The 12,649-nt window shown below is 37.5% G+C and overlaps 1 protein-coding gene across 6 annotated transcripts in view; it reads right to left on the bottom strand.

Annotated features, from left to right (window-relative positions):
- LOC106091469 (RNA-binding protein Musashi homolog Rbp6) overlaps nucleotides 1-12,649 on the bottom strand; it is a 1,151,181-nt gene that overhangs the window by 57,030 nt on the left and 1,081,502 nt on the right. For all 6 annotated transcript variants that reach the window (XM_059360540.1, XM_059360539.1, XM_059360543.1 and 3 more), the window contains 3 exons: nucleotides 12,253-12,337; nucleotides 3,728-3,763; nucleotides 901-984 (listed from right to left, as the gene is read on the bottom strand). In XM_059360540.1, coding sequence (XP_059216523.1) covers nucleotides 901-984; nucleotides 3,728-3,763; nucleotides 12,253-12,337 — 205 coding nt within the window. The remainder of the gene's footprint in view (nucleotides 1-900; nucleotides 985-3,727; nucleotides 3,764-12,252; nucleotides 12,338-12,649) is intronic.

Genomic DNA, 12,649 nt, shown 5'->3' with positions numbered 1-12,649 from the left:
TTTGGGTCTTTGACATCAAGAAAACCCAGGTGTCTTTTGGATGATTACCCCAGGTAGCCGGTTAGGCGTTCCAAGAGCGTTGCAAAGGTGTAGGGTATATTATGGACACATTTATTCCTCTTTTCCCCCCCTCAAAGTTTTGGATTTGCAAAAAGGTTATAATTTAAAGGGGAATATATGAATAAAAAATTTTTATGATTAATTTGTTAAATACTTGAGTGGCATACATAGATACAAATCTTGATCGACCCAGACTTGGGAATTTTATTTCGTTAAATGATTGAGTCAGAGAGACAGAGCGAAGAAAAAAGATGTTCAACATTTTTCATTTTGATTAATGATGTGATATTCCAAGGACATTGATGAAGGATTTCAGGGACACCACTGGGATTATCTTCAATGAGATTGGGCAAGGGTATACAAAAGATTTGTTTAATGGTTATATGGTTTTATAGATATTTGCTTCTTTTGCCTTGTTTTAATACCAAAAAGAAAAAAAAAACAATAAAAATAGGATTCTCAATGTTCAGTTGTTTAAAGTGGGATTTTGTTCAGTTTTGTTGTTCTTGGTGGTTGGTTTCAAGCGTGCATCAAGCATTTATTAATTTCATTAAGTCGAAGAATAACAAAATAATGTTTAATAAAATATAAAAAAAAAATAATAAAATGAAAAAAAAAACTTTGCATATTCCACAAAATACAGAGATTAGAGAATGGGCCAATATTGAAAGTTAAGTTCTTGATTTCATAGCAGATTGTTTTTTTTTGTTTTTTTGGAATATTCCTTTTTTTTTGTTATTAAATATTAATATCTTGATCAATGTTGCGGGAGTTAGAGTTAGGATAACTTATAACAAAATCACAAGTACTCGAGGTTAGAATGTTTGGAAGACGACTTACCAGTAGGATAGGGTAAACCAAAACTAGGATAACCCGAATAGCCACGACCAGCTGCATAGGCAGCATATGCAGCCGCCGGGAAACCTGAAATTACAAAAAATACATTAGTATATAAAAAAACAGTAAGAAAAGGCAAATGTCGAGCGGTGCCGACTGTATAATAGCTTACACCTTCCCTACGTACAAAGTTTTTTCAGATCTGTGCCATATTGCAGAGGTATGACTAGGGGCCTAACTTAACTCACTGTCCCAAATTTCGGCGACATCGGACAAAAAATGCGCCTTTTATGGGCACAAAACTTTAGGTCGATAGATCGGTCTATATAAGAGCTATTACCGAAACTAAACCGATCTGAGGCAAATTAAAGGAAGATGTCGAAGGGCCTAACACAACTCACTGTCACAAATTTTAGCAAAATCGGACAATAAATGCGCCTTTTAGTGGCCCAAAACCTTAAATCGAGAGATCGGTCTATATGGACGCTTTATTCGAATCTGGACCTATCTGACCAAAATTGAAGAAAGATGTCGAAGGGCTTAACACAACTCACTGTCCCAAATTTCAGCAAAAAGGTATTATTGGGTTGCCCAAAAAGTAATTGCGGATTTTTCATATAGTCGATGTTGACAAAATTTTTCACAGCTTGTGACTCTGTAATTGCATTCTTTCTTCTGTCAGTTATCAGCTTTTACTTTTAGCTTGCTTTAGAAAAAAAGTATATTTGATTAAAGTTCATTCTAAGTTTTATTAAAAATGCATTTACTTTCTTTTAAAAAATCCGCAATTACTTTTTGGGCAGCCCAATATAAATGCGCCTGTTATGGGCCAAAAACCGTAAATCGAGAGATCGGCCTATATGACAGCTATATCCAAATCTGCACCGATCTATGCTATATTACAGAAGTATGTCGAAGGGCTTTACTTAACTCACTGTCCCAAATTTCGGCGAAATCGGATAAAAAATGCGACTTTTATGGGCGCAAGACCTTAAATTGAAAGATCGGTCTATATGACAGCTTTATCCAAATCTTAACCGATCTGGGCCAAATTGAAGAAAGATGTCGAAGATCTTAACACAACTCACTGTCCCAAGTTTCAGCAAAATCGTATAATAAATGTGACTTTTATGGGCCCTAGACTCTAAATCGGCGGATCGGTGTATGTGGCAGCTATATCCAAATCAGGACCGATCTGAACCAAATTGACGAAGGATGTCGAAAGGCCTAACACAACTCACTGTCCAAATTTCGGCGACATCGAATAATAAATGCGCCTTTTATGGGCCCAAAACCCTAACTCGAGAGATCAGTTTATTTGGCAGCTATATCCAAATCTGGCATATTACAGAAGTATGACGAGGGGGTTAACTTAATTCACTGCCCCAAATTTTGGCAAATTCGGATAACAAATGCTCTTTTTATGGGCCCAAGATCTTAAATCGAAAGATCGGTCCATATGGCAGCTTTATTCAAATCTGGACCAAAGTGAAGAAATATGTTGAAGCGCCTAACACAACTCACTATCCCAAATTTCGGCGAAATCGGACAATAAATGCGCCTTTTATGGGCCCAAGACCTTAAATTGAGAGATCGGTCTATATGGCAGCTATATCCAAATATAGACCTATCAGGATCAACTTGAAAGAGGATGTGAAAGGGCCTAAAAAAACTCACTGTCTCAAATTTCATTTGGGACAGTGGCCGATCTGAGCCAAATTGACGACGTCCTTCGTCAATTTGGCTCAGATCGGTCCACATTTGGATATAGCTGCCATATAGACCCATCCTCCGATTTAGGGTCATAGGCCCATAAAAGCCACATTTATTATCCGATTTTGCTGAAATTTGGGACAATGCGTTGTTTTAGGCCCTTCGACATCCTTCGTTAATATGACTCAGATCGGTTCAGATTTGGATATAGCTGCCATATAGACCGATTCTCAAATTAAGGGGTCTTAGGCCCATAAAAGCCACATTTATTATCCGATTTTGCTGAAATTTGGGACAGTGAGTTGTCTTAGGCGCTTCGACATCCTCTGTCAATTTGGCTCAGATCGGTCCAGATTTGCATATAGCCGCCATATAGACCGATCCTCCGATTTAGGGTCTTAGGCCCATAAAAGCCACATTTATTATCCGATTTTGCTGAAATTTGGGACAGTGAGTTGTGTTATGCCCTTCAACGTCCTTAGTCAATTTGACTCAGATTGGTCCACATTTGGATATAGCTGCCATATAGACCGATCCTCAAATTTAGGGTCTTAGGCCCATAAAAGCCACATTTATTATCCGATTTTGCTGAAGTTTGGGACAGTGAGTTGTGTTAGGCCCTTTAACGTCCTCTGCCAACTTGGCTCAGATCGGTCCAGATTTGGATATAGCTGCCATATAGACCGATCCTCCGATTTGGGGTCTTAGGCCCATGAAACACGCATTTATTGTCCGATGTCGCCGAAATTTGGGACAGTGAGTTAAGTTAAGCCCCTTGACATACTTCTGCATTATCGCACAGATCGGTTCAGATTTGAATATAGCTGCTATATAGACCGATCTCTTGTTTTTAGGTTTTGGGTCCATAGAAAGCGCATTTATTGTCCGATGTTGCCGAAATTGTGGAAAAAAGAGTTAAGTTAAGCCCCTTCACATATTTCTGCTATGGGACATAAGGTATGAGTTTTACACCGGATTTTGACGAAGGGTGGTTTATATATGTACCCGAGGTGGTGGGTATCCAAAGTTCGGCCCGGCCGAACTTAACGCCTTTTTACTTGTTTTTCTTAAAAACTTTAAACTGCTTACACTTAAGCTGAATTTGATTCAAACTTACCTTCAGGTAATGTCCCCAGGCCCCACATTATGTTGTCTATCATTTTAGCCAAGGGCATCCATGTAGTAGAGCAAAAGCGCAAAAAAGAAAACGCCACACAGGAATGACAATGAAATGGGGTGGGGAGGAAGAGAAAGAAAGAAAGTAAAGAGAAATTAATAAAATCGTCTGTGAAAGTTGTTGCTTTGTTCAATCTCAATATGTTTTTGTGGTTAATTCGGTTTTTTTTGGGGGGGTATTATTATAACAATGAATCATAAATATACATATGTATGTAATAGCACTATGCAGTAGTAGTAGTAATAATTATTGTTATAAGAAAAAGTTAAATATTGTGTTTATTAAAAAGTAATTTCGAATCGGAAAAAAAGAGAGATAAAGCTAAAGTTGTTGTTAAGTTATTCTGCTCTTTATCTAAACATTGAAGGATAAATGAGTTTTGTTTGCAGTGTTCGATTAACTAAAAGTATTTGAGTTTTGTTTTCGATTTGGTCTGCAACTAAATTTGACTAGAAGAGTATGATGTTTCGCTAGAGAGAAAAAAAAAAACACAACAAAATAACACTATCGACAGTATAAATGGAAGAGACATACTGGGGATGTCCTTCGGTTAAATATCTCTCACTTTGCACCGATTGCACTACGCACACACAGACTCACACACATAGACATAGACAGAGTTACGGTTACGTTACAGTACAGTACAGTACAGTACAGAGTAGTAATGTTTAGATTACATTTACGTTTACAAGTACTTTCGCAAGTGGTTACGAAGTGGCAATTACTTGCCATGACGTCGACTTATTGGCTAATTATGTTTTGGTAAATGTTTTATGGCTAAGTTGTAAGTACTCTAAAAGTTATTGGCTCTGCTCTTGCTGTTGCTGCTGCTGTCTAGAACAAATTTCCATTGCTTTTTCACTACGGCAGAGTTTTAGACTAGTTTGTATGTTTTTGTTTTTGTTATTGTTTGATTTGATTTGGTTTGGTTTTGGTTTTGATTTTTTTCGGTTTTCTCATGTTGGCTAAAGTTTGATTTTTTGTTTGCCTCATGGACTTGGCATAATTTTTTTTTGCAATTTTTTTTTTCCCAGACTGGAAACCAAATCATCATCATCATCATCATCGCTCTAAATGTAAATAGGTGGTATTATAAAACTAAATGACACTTAAGGCTAAGTAGTAAATAATTTGTGCTTCTCCCCAAAGGAGAAACTTCTATGGCAAATTTTGTATGTTTGACTAAGTTAAGGGGGTGAAGCGAAGGGCATTGGCTTGGTGCTTGAGCAACTTTTCTAATAAAAGTTTTCAATTCAATCCAATCTCTTCGCTTCGAACTAGAACTATGTTTTATTTAATTTTAAATATAAATTTTTTAATAGACTTTAAATAGGGTGTAAATGATCAAAAAACAGAAAGTAAAAGGAACACACATACACATTTATAACTGCTTATAAAAAAAGTCTATTACTTATATGAGTATAAAATAAATGATTGTTCGGTCTATTGATGTTCAATATAACAAAAAATAAAAGACTCACTACAACTGAAAGTGTATTTCATTGGAAACTTAAAATTAAAACGGGCGCAAATAAATAAATCTATTTGAAATTGCAAAAAACAAAAAATGAAATAATTAATAAAATGCAATCCTTTTTCCCTTGATGTTATCGATAGGCTGATTAAAATTCCTTTGGTTGCATTCTTTTGGTGAAAAATAGTTCTCGCTTTATTTTTTTGCTCTCTGATTGGGTCCTTTGTAGTTGGGTTTTTTCTTTGCTTTTCAGTTTCATTGCAGGCTCTCTCCTGTTGCTCTTTTATGGATAGTGTGGATGCTGTAGCTGTAGCTGTTTTCAATTAGTTCATCTGGCGCTCTATAAAATTCATGTTGTAGTTGCTTTGTTGCTTCTATTTGTTAATTGTTAATTAAAGTTGTTTTGATGGAGGAAAAAAAATGTTAAACGGGTTCTTTCTTTTTTTTTGTTCACGTTGAACAACATCTCTTTTTTCTGTTGTGGAATGTGGCATAAAAAGTAGGAAAATGGCGAGTGGAGATATGCAATCACCCTACATGCTCATATACGAAGTGTGAAATCACAGATGTCATCGACCAAACCAAGTTGAAATAAAAACCAGTGAGGAAAGTCTGGGGCGCAGCCGACTATATAATACCCTACACCACCCCCGCCTATCACTAAATGTCTATGTCTTAGTATTGCCAGACTTTGATTTTGTCTACTTAGTGGAAAATCAAAAAGAACAGGAAAATATTTTTAACGATAGGACCTAACTCCTGGCTATCGTAGTTTTAATGGCAAATAAAGGCTAAACAAGTAAAAAGGTGTTAAGTTCGGCCGGGCCGAACTTTGGATACCAACCACCTCGGGTATACATGTAAACCACCTTTCGTCAAAATTCGGTGAAAAATGTATAACTTATGACCCAGCTATATCAAAATATATTCCGATTTGAACCAAATACTAATAAGTACAAGTCATTGGTCAATTGTGTACAACAATTAAGACAACTCACTGTCCCAAATTTCAGCAAAAATTGGATAATAAATGTGGCTTTTATGAGCATAAGACCCTAAATCGGAGGATTGGTCTATATGGCAGCTATATCCAAATCTGAAACGATCTGGGCCAAATTGACGAGGGGCGTTGAAAGGCCTAACACAACTCACTGTCCCAAATTTTAGCAAAATCGGATAATAAATGTGGCTTTTATGGGCATAAGACCTTAAATCGGCGGATCGTTCTGTATGGCAGCTATATCCATATCAGAACCGATCTGGGTCAAATTGACGAAGGACGTCGAAGGGACTATGACAACTCACTGTACCAAATTTCAGCAAAATCGAATAATATATGTGGCTTTTATGGGCCTTGGACCCTAAATCTGAGAGATCGGTCTATATGGCAGCAATTTCCAAATCTAGACCGATCTGCACCAAATTAAAGACGGGTGTCGAAAGGCCCAACACAACTCACTGTCCCAAATTCAAACAAAATTGGATAATAAATGTGGCTTTTATGGGCTTAGACCTTAAATCGGTGGATCGGTCTATATGGCAGCTATATCCAAATCTGAACCGATCTGAGCCAAATTGACGAAGGATGGTGAAAGGCCTAACACAACTCACTGTCCCAAATTTCAGCAAAATCTGATAATAAATGTGGCTTTTATGGGCTTAAAACCATAAATCGAGAAATCGGCCAATATGGCAGCTATATCCAAATCTGAACCAATCAGAGCCAAATTGCATTAAGGTATCGAAGGGCTTAAGTCAACTCACTGTCCCAAATTTCAGCAAAATCGGATAATAAATGTGGCTTTTATGGGCTTAGACCTTAAATCGGTGGATCGGTGTATATGTCGGCTATATCCAAATCTGGACCGATCTGGACCAAATTGACAAAGGATATCGAAGGGCAAATTTTACCAAAATCGGATAATAAATTTGGCCTTTATGGGCATAAGACCTTAAATCAGGAGATCGGTCCAAATGGCAGCTATATCCAAATCTGAACCGATCAGGGCCAAATTGAAGGAGGACGTCGATGGGCCTAAGACATCTCACTGTCCCAAATTTCAGCAAAATCGGGTAATAAATGTGGCTTTTAGGGTCCCAAGACCCTAAATCGGAGGATCGGTCTATATGGCAGCTATATCCAAATCTGGACCGATCTGAGCCAAATTGACGAAGGATGCCGAAAGGCCTAACACAACTCACTGTGCCAAATTTCAGCAAAATCGGATAATAAATGTGACTAAAAGTCATAAAAGGCATAAGACCTTGAATCGAGAAATCGGTCAATATGGTAGCTATATCCAAATCTGAACCGATCAGAGCCAAATTGCAGGAAGGTATCGAATGGCCTTACACAACTCACCGTCCCAAATTCCAACAAAATCGGATAATAAATGTGGCTTTTGTGGGCATAAGACCCTAAATCGGAGGATCGGTCTATATGGCAGGATATGGCAGCTATATCTAAATCTGAACCAATCTGGGCCAAATTAACGAAGGATGTCGAAAGGCCTAACAGAACTCACTGTCCCAAATTTCAGCAAAATCGGGTAATAAATGTGGCTTTTAGGGGCCCAAGATCCTAAATCGGAGGATCGGGGTATATGGCAGCTATATTCAAATCTAAACCGATCTGAGCCAAATTGAAGAAGGATGTCGAAAGGCCTAACATAACTCACTGTCCCAAATTCAAACAAAATCGGATGATAAATGTGGCTTTTATGGGCATTAGACCCTAAATCGGAGAATCGGTCTATATGGCAGCTATATCCAAATCTGGACCGATTTGTTCTATATATGTGAGTACTGAGCTTAACAAATAGCTTAACTTATTATCAGATTTCGTTTCAACAGAAAATTGTTTTGTATCTCTCATCATAGCAGTCCAATATGGTTTCGAAGAGCCCATATTTGAATCTAGCTACTAGAGAGATCGATATCCTGATCTATTACTACCCGATATCGATGAAATTTGGATTAGTAATTTTTCTGGATCCCGGATCTGATTCGATTTAGCCATGTCCATCTGTGAGTCCATGTATTTTTATAACAAAAGTGCAGGTCGTATTTGTTGTCCAATCATCACGAAATTTTGCACATATCACTTTTTTGGCTCTAGGACGAACGCTATAGATTTTGATAAAAATCGGTTCAGATTTAGATATAGCTCCCATATATATGTATCGCCCGATTTGCACTTAAATGGCCATAGTAGCTAAAATTTTCAACCGATCTGCACAAGATTTGGCATGGATTGTTTCGTTACTGTTTTCAACATATTTGCAAAATTTCATCAAAATCGGTTCAGATTTAGATATAGCTCCTATATATATGTATCCCCCGATTTGCACTTAAATGACCGTAGTAGCTCAAATTTTCAACCGATCTACATAAAATTTCGCACGGAATGTTTTGCTACTGATTTTAACATGTTTGCAAAGTTTCATCAAACTCGGGTCAGTTTTGGATATAGCTCCCATGTATATGTATCGCCCAATTTGCACTTAAATGGCCATAGAAGCTACAATTTTCTACCGATCTGCACAAAATTTCGCACGGGATGTTTTGTAACTGATTTTAACATATTTGCACAATTTCATCAAAATCGGTTTGGATTTAGATATAGCTGCCGTATATATGTATTGCCCGATTTGCACTTAAATAACCATAGAAGCTACAATTTTCAACCGATCTGCACAAAATTTGGCACGGATTGTTTTGTTATAGATCTTAACATATTTGCGAAATTTCATCAAAATCGGGTCAGATTTGGATATAGCTCCCATGTATATGTATCGCCCAATTTGCACTTAAATGGCCATAGAAGCTACTATTTTCTACTGATCTGCACAAAACTTGGCACGGAATGTTTTGTAACTGATTTTAACATATTTGCAAAATTTCATCAAAATCGGTTCGGATTTAGATATAGCTGCCGTATATATGTATTGCCCGATTTGCACTTAAATGGCCATAGTAGCTACCATTTTCAACCGATCTGCACAGAATTTGGCATGAATTGTTTTGTTATTGATCATAACATGTTTGTGAAATTTCATCAAAATCTGTTCAGATTTAGATATAGCTCCCATATATATGTTTCGCCCGATTTGCACTTAAATGACTATAGAAGCTACAATTTTCAACCTATCTGCACAAAGTTTGGCACGGACTGTTCTAATAGTGATCTTAACATGTTTGCTAAGTTTCATCAAAATCGGTTCAGATTTAGCTATAGCTCCCATATATATGTATCGCCCGATTTGCACTTAAATGGCCGCAGTAGCTACAATTTTCAACCGATCTGCACAAAATTTGGCATGGATTGTTTTGTTACCGATATTTCCTTAAATTGCAAATATTGAGTAATCGCATTCTATGCCTTAGTATTATCACTTCACACAATGGCATAAAATGCCATAGATACGTTTTAACTTTGGGTGATTGTACATTCAAGTCGACTTAAGCCGACCTCAACGCCATTAGCTCCTTTGGAGTTTCATGGTATTCTCGCTCTTTCTATGCCCACTCTTTGATGTAGCTTTTTCCGGTTTTTTTTTTGTTTTTTACATTCGCCAAATACTTAATTATCTAAATAAACAAAGTCTTCTTTATAATACTTTGCAAAGAAAAGAAGAAAACACAACTGGAGAGAGGAGTCTAAGAAAAAAAATTTACAAGTTTTTTAAAAAAAAAAAGTTGAAACTACTTCTTTTGAATACCACACACAGACGGTCTGCACATAATTAAGTTTTACACTTTTTTCTTAGATTCAGCTACAATCTTAGAGTCTACCAGCAGATATGATTAAGGAAAAAAAAATGTAAAGAGAGTTGGAAAAAAAAAAACGCAAAAAAGTTACGAATTTCGAATTTTACGAATTGTAAGTTAAAGTTAATCAAAATGTCTGCTTAATTGGAGTTATACTACTTACATAGATTTGTTTCTAATTGTTTCATCGGTAGTTTTAGCTTCTAAAGAAAATTAGTTTCGGATTTTGTTTAGAGGTCTGGTATCAAAATGTTAAATTTGCGATTAGCCTAAGGACATCTACGAATTTCATGACATTTTCTTAGTTGTAGCCCACCAAATAGGCTTCTAAATCTCCTAGGGAGTGTTATTACTTTCTTAGTTCGTTAGTTCGTTGAGTATGTGTTTTTTTTTACAATTTTGATTTCGATTTCGATTTTTTTTTTGTTGCGACTGATAATTAGACAATCTTATGGGCTAGTTATGCATTAATGTATATTGAAATAGCTAAATAGGTTAAAATACTGTTGGTAATTCGTTACGAGGGAATGGCTGTTTTTTTTATTGCAAACAAGAACATTAACACAAAGAGTGAACTCTCTCTCTATTCAATGAGTACATGGTGGCGTATGGTGTACAATTTTGATTGTTAGTCATACGCCATGGTGTACTGTTTTGTGAAAGCACCCACAAGTCAAGCATGTGTTAAGTATGGCTTAATTTGTTGGTGTAGACATCCCATGTATAGCAAATAAGAAAACAGCCATTCCCTTCCTATACACAAATCGATTAGCGATCATCTATGGTTAACGGTTATGTATGTTCGATTAAGTGTTACGTACGTACGATTAAATGCTAAGCGTCTTTAAGTGACGTAAAATATTGGAAAGTAACATATAATGGTCCTTATTAACTAAGATCGTATATATAGTAATTTTTTTTTTTTTTTAGTTCAACACATATAAAAAGGACCTAGGCTTGTAGTTTCATAGGTTTCATTCTTGTAAATGTTTTTTTTTGGTAACTTTTATTACAACTATTTGTAAGACTAGATGCTTATATAGACAAAACACAATGTTTGTTTTCTGCGTTCCAATTAAATATTTTTTCTTGCTTGTTTTGCTTTCTTTTTTGGTATATTCGTTTTTGTTTTCTTTGTCTTTTTGAGTTAAGGGTTAATAGAACTCTATTAAGAAAAAGAGTCAAGTTAACGACGTAGTTTGTGCTAATCCTAGATATGGTTAAGTTTACAGATTACATCGTTGTCATCATTACAGTTTAAATAAACCTAAATGTGTTGCGACTTTTCTTTAAATGGCTAATGATAGAGTGTGAAAAATTGGTTTTCGTTTTCGATTATTTTGGGTGTATTTTGGTTTTTATTGAATTTATGGACGTGTTAGATGTGTTAGCACTGCCGAAGCTGGTCAGATTCCGAGAGTATTAGCACCCGGCAATTGATATAGAGTGGCGGTGGGCATATCGAGACCCGGCACCGAGAGCAAATCACTCAGGGGATATGTTAGAGTGGCCGCGGCGGCTGCTGCAGGTCTTAGTGGATTTTGGGCCACGGGAGCTGCAGCAGCGGTTGCCAGGGTGCTGGCATTGGTGGTCGGATGTCTGAGATGTGTGGCAGCTGCAGCGGCCAGCAGACGTTTGTAACCCATCATGGCGGCGGCATCATAGAGAGCCGATGCCTGCTGATTTTGGGCAGCTGCAGCTGCGGCATATTGCAGCAGCGAAGGACCAGAAATCGAGGTGGCAGTCGGTGCTGCTGCTGCAGTAGCTGCAGCTGCCCCAAATGGTAGAAATGTATGAGTTTGTGTTGCTCCAGCCGCAGCTGCGGCTGCTACAGCATTGGCCAGGTTTTGTTGTTGTTGCTGTTGTTGTTGCTGCTGCTGGGCTTGCTGTTGATTAGCAGCAGCAGCAGCGGCGGCGGCCGCAGCAGCTGCAGCTGCTGCCGAAAAATGTGTTGGCAACGGATATGGTGTATAACGCAGAGACGCCGACGTTGAGGGCCCAGTTGAGGCGGTGCTACCAAATACTCCCGGATGTGTGTGGGCATGTGGATGATGTTGATGGTGGTGATGATGATGATGCTGATGTGAATGTGGATGTGTGGGGGTGGCGCCAGCAGCTGACACTGCTAAACTACTACCAATAACACCAGCGGCACCAGCACCACCAACACCACCAGCAGCAGCAGCTGTATTAGCATTATTGCTCCAAACTACCAACTCACCGTAAGCGGAACGGCCAGCAGCACGAGTTTTGGCCAAATTGGCCGGTAACATGACTTCCTTCGGTTGGGCTTTCTTGCATTCGACCTGAAAAAAAAACAAGAAGAAGAAAAAAAAAATCAATATTTTTTTTGTATATAAAAAACATCTGAATGGAATTTTGAAGCGTATAAAGAGGGATGAATAATGCGGGATGAATAGTGAAGAAGTTTATTTGTTAGACCATTGTTCATTGTTCATTAAAACAACTCAATGCTTCAAACTTTAGCTATATCCAAATCTAGACCTATCGAAGCAAATTGAAGAAGAATGTCGAAGGGCCTAACAAAACTCATTGTCCCAAATTTTGGCAAAATCGGGCAATAAATGCGCCTTTTAAGGGCCCAAAAACCTTAAATC

This window comes from Stomoxys calcitrans, chromosome 1 (genome assembly GCF_963082655.1).
Source record: "Stomoxys calcitrans chromosome 1, idStoCalc2.1, whole genome shotgun sequence".
NCBI classification, from domain to species: domain Eukaryota; kingdom Metazoa; phylum Arthropoda; class Insecta; order Diptera; family Muscidae; genus Stomoxys; species Stomoxys calcitrans.
This window is presented reverse-complemented; position numbering and strand designations above follow the sequence as displayed.